Source organism: Phyllobates terribilis, unplaced genomic scaffold (assembly GCF_046119375.1).
Source record: "Phyllobates terribilis strain yellow unplaced genomic scaffold, ASM4611937v1 Scaffold_1__5_contigs__length_1240528914, whole genome shotgun sequence".
Classification (NCBI taxonomy): Eukaryota; Metazoa; Chordata; class Amphibia; order Anura; family Dendrobatidae; genus Phyllobates; species Phyllobates terribilis.
This window is the reverse complement of record NW_027362761.1, coordinates 1,177,122,397-1,177,125,505: the sequence shown is the minus strand read 5'-3', so window position 1 is coordinate 1,177,125,505 and position 3,109 is coordinate 1,177,122,397. Positions and strand designations below refer to the sequence as shown.

At 43.6% G+C, this 3,109-nt stretch overlaps 1 gene segment (V, D, J or C); it reads left to right on the top strand.

Annotated features, from left to right (window-relative positions):
• Positions 1-2,303: 2,303 nt before the first annotated feature.
• LOC141202523 (Ig kappa chain V-III region PC 2485/PC 4039-like) lies at positions 2,304-2,758 on the top strand. The segment is given in 2 exon segments: positions 2,304-2,352; positions 2,451-2,758. Coding segments are annotated over 2 exon segments (357 nt in total).
• The last annotated feature ends 351 nt before the right edge of the window (positions 2,759-3,109 follow it).

The window sequence follows — 3,109 nt, the reverse complement described above, 5'->3', positions numbered from 1 at the left end:
CTACAAGGTCTAGAGGCCTCATAATGGCGGCTCCATACACCGCTATACCTCACATATCCCACATTATACTCACAGATCAGAGGGGCCGGAGCCGCTGCACAAAGCAGCAAATATATTCCCAGCAGTAAATGGGGTTTTCAGAGATTCACTTCAGTCTTTTTCTATTCTGGGCTGAGATGTGCGGACATTAGTGATGAGCGACTCAGCCACAATTCACACTCAGCAGATTCACTCCAATTCAGGAAAGAGATTGGATTCACATTGAGTCTGTTTGCTGTGAATCTGCCTTATTCTGCTCAGGGGTCTGGGACGTAGGGTAGAAATATACATATAAATGACCCCACCTCTCCCGGCCCCGGTCTGAGGAGAATCCTGAACTGGAGGAGCCCGGCAGCCTCAGCGGAGCCCGGATTATTCTGCACACGTCAGGGAGTAACATGTGCTCTGCAAACTACTAATAAAGTCACCGACGAGGATTTGTTTTCTACCAGAATAACAATAATGTCAGTTTGTGGTTTGTCCAGACCCTCGGCCATAAGTGCAGGAATAATGGCAGGTTCAGCCATCAGAGATGTGTCTTCTGTCGGGGGCTCATCTATGTGTCCAAATATCTGTCTTCTCCATATTTCTTATAATTTTATTAATACATTCATTGATAATGAAAAATCATTCAAGAGATTCTATTCACATAACACTATATAGGTGCAGCCCCCATATATCACATCTATAACGCTCAGGGGCCGTCGTCTAAGGAGGAAATGACATCAGATGAGACAGATGAGAACTGCTGATATATGACATTATATACATGAGAGATTTACATCCACAAGATAGATGATAGTAATGCATGAAGATAAATCACATGAGAATCCCCCAAATATCCCATCAGTTCTGTATTCACACCACAATATATACAGATCAGGCCTCATTCACACCTGTGTATTTCATCAGGGTTTTACATCTGGTTTTTAAGCAACAATCAGGAGTGGATGTAATAAAATATCAGTCGTATTAATAGTAATAAACATATTAATAATAATCTGAATGAATATAAATATTTCTAATGGTCTTCGACTATGTGCCCACGATGCAGAAATGCTGCATATTTTTTACGCTTCTCCCTGGCAGGAAAAATGCATGCGGATTTTACATGCGTTTTTCCCGCCAGGTAGAAGCGTTTGTCAAGCATCTCTCCATGCATTTCTGCATGCGGGTTATCAAGCGCTTTTCCAAGTGATTTTAGCATCACTTGGAAAAGTGCTTGACAACTTGTTCACTCTATATAAATCCATACAAACGGCAACCGGCATGAATTTATAGTAGTGTGACCAAGTTAGTTAAAAAAAAGAATAAAATGGTAAAAAATAAAAAAATAAAGTTTATACTCACCTTCCGGTGTCCTCCCGGTGTTCTCTCTGCCGCGTCCGGTGTGTTGGGCGGCTCACGGTGGTGTGAAGGACCTGCGGTGACGTCATTGAGCCATGTGATGGGTCACATGACTCAGTGACGTCATGGCAGGTCCTTCATAACAGCGGGAGCATTGCAAGAGAGCGGACGGAGCAGACAAAACACCGGGAGGACATCGGAAGGTGAGTATACACTTTATTTTTTATTTTTAATTCTTTTTTTTACAGTTTCTATCCAGGTCTGGATGAGAGTCTTCTCTCCTCCAGACTTGGGTACCATCCGCACATTGAAACGCATATAATCTGTGTATACAAATGTACTGACACGGATTATATAAATCTCAATGCAAGTCAATGGCGGCGATTACGCTGCGTGTCCGCAAAATTAATGGACATGCTGCGGATTTTTGAGCGCAGCATATACGCTTGTAAAACGCTACGTGGGCACATACCCTTAGATGTTCTCTGTGAGGTCAGGAATTCTGCGTTACACGCTCCCGGTGATCTGTTGTCTCCAGTATCTGTTCTTACATCGGCTGCAACATCACAGAGCTGGAAAAGCCCAATAAGACGTAGAAGGATTTATTCTTACTTCACAGATAAAACTAATAACATCTATAAAAATAATCCCATTTCTGATGTCTGAGAACAATCAGGAGATCACTGATGGTGAATGATCTCAGGATAATGATCGGGATTATATCTCTCCTGTAGGAAATCCCTGATTGCAGTAAGATCCAGATCACTGATCGCTGACACACGGCACAATTTACATGTCTCCTGCTTTACATCTCTGCTCTCAGGGGACGTCTCCTCCAGTGATTACAGCTGGTATATAGGGGACATTGTGCAGGTGACATCTCTATAGTCTGTGGCCATCAGTCCAGGGAGATGACGATGGGTTTACAGGGAGTTGTACTGGGTGTAATTCTTCTTCTCATTCATGGTGAGAGGTTCATGAGATGATGGACAGGACAGTAGTAGAGAACAGCACAATGAGGCGACATTAACACTAACACTTATGTTTTCTTTATCTTTCCTTAGACTCCTGTGCACAGATTGTACTGACCCAATCTCCAGATCTCATCACTGTGTCCCCAGGAGAAACAGCCACCATTTCATGTAAGGCCAGTAGTAATGTATATGGCAACTTACACTGGTACCAACAGAAATCAGGACAACCTCCAGCACTTCTCATCTACAGTGCAAGCAGCCGATATACAGGAGTCCCAGACCGGTTCTCTGGATCTGGATCTGTAACTGATTACACTCTTTCAATCAGAGGAGCGACAGAGGACGATGCAGCAGATTATTACTGTCAGCAGAGTGCACAGTATCCTCTCACACAGTGACACAGAGCCGTACAAAAACCTCCGTCCTCATCCCCCATGATGTCGCTGTATTACAATGTTGTGTAGATGAAGGTGCAGAGAATTAGCAGAGCGCTCAGTGATTATTTCTGTCTTCTCTTCTTCCTCTGGGAATAGATTATTTCTGTACAGATCATTGTATAAACCAGTCAGGTATAAACCAGCGCTGACATAATGATTACAGACTATATGAACATCTGCACAGGAGGAGAAACTCTGAATGTGGCCGTACAACGGAGCGAGCTGACGGATAAACAGCCCCCCCCATACATAAGCACGTTAGACTCAGCTGAGCGTCCATGTGTTCTGTATAGGGAGAGGGGGTAAAGCTGC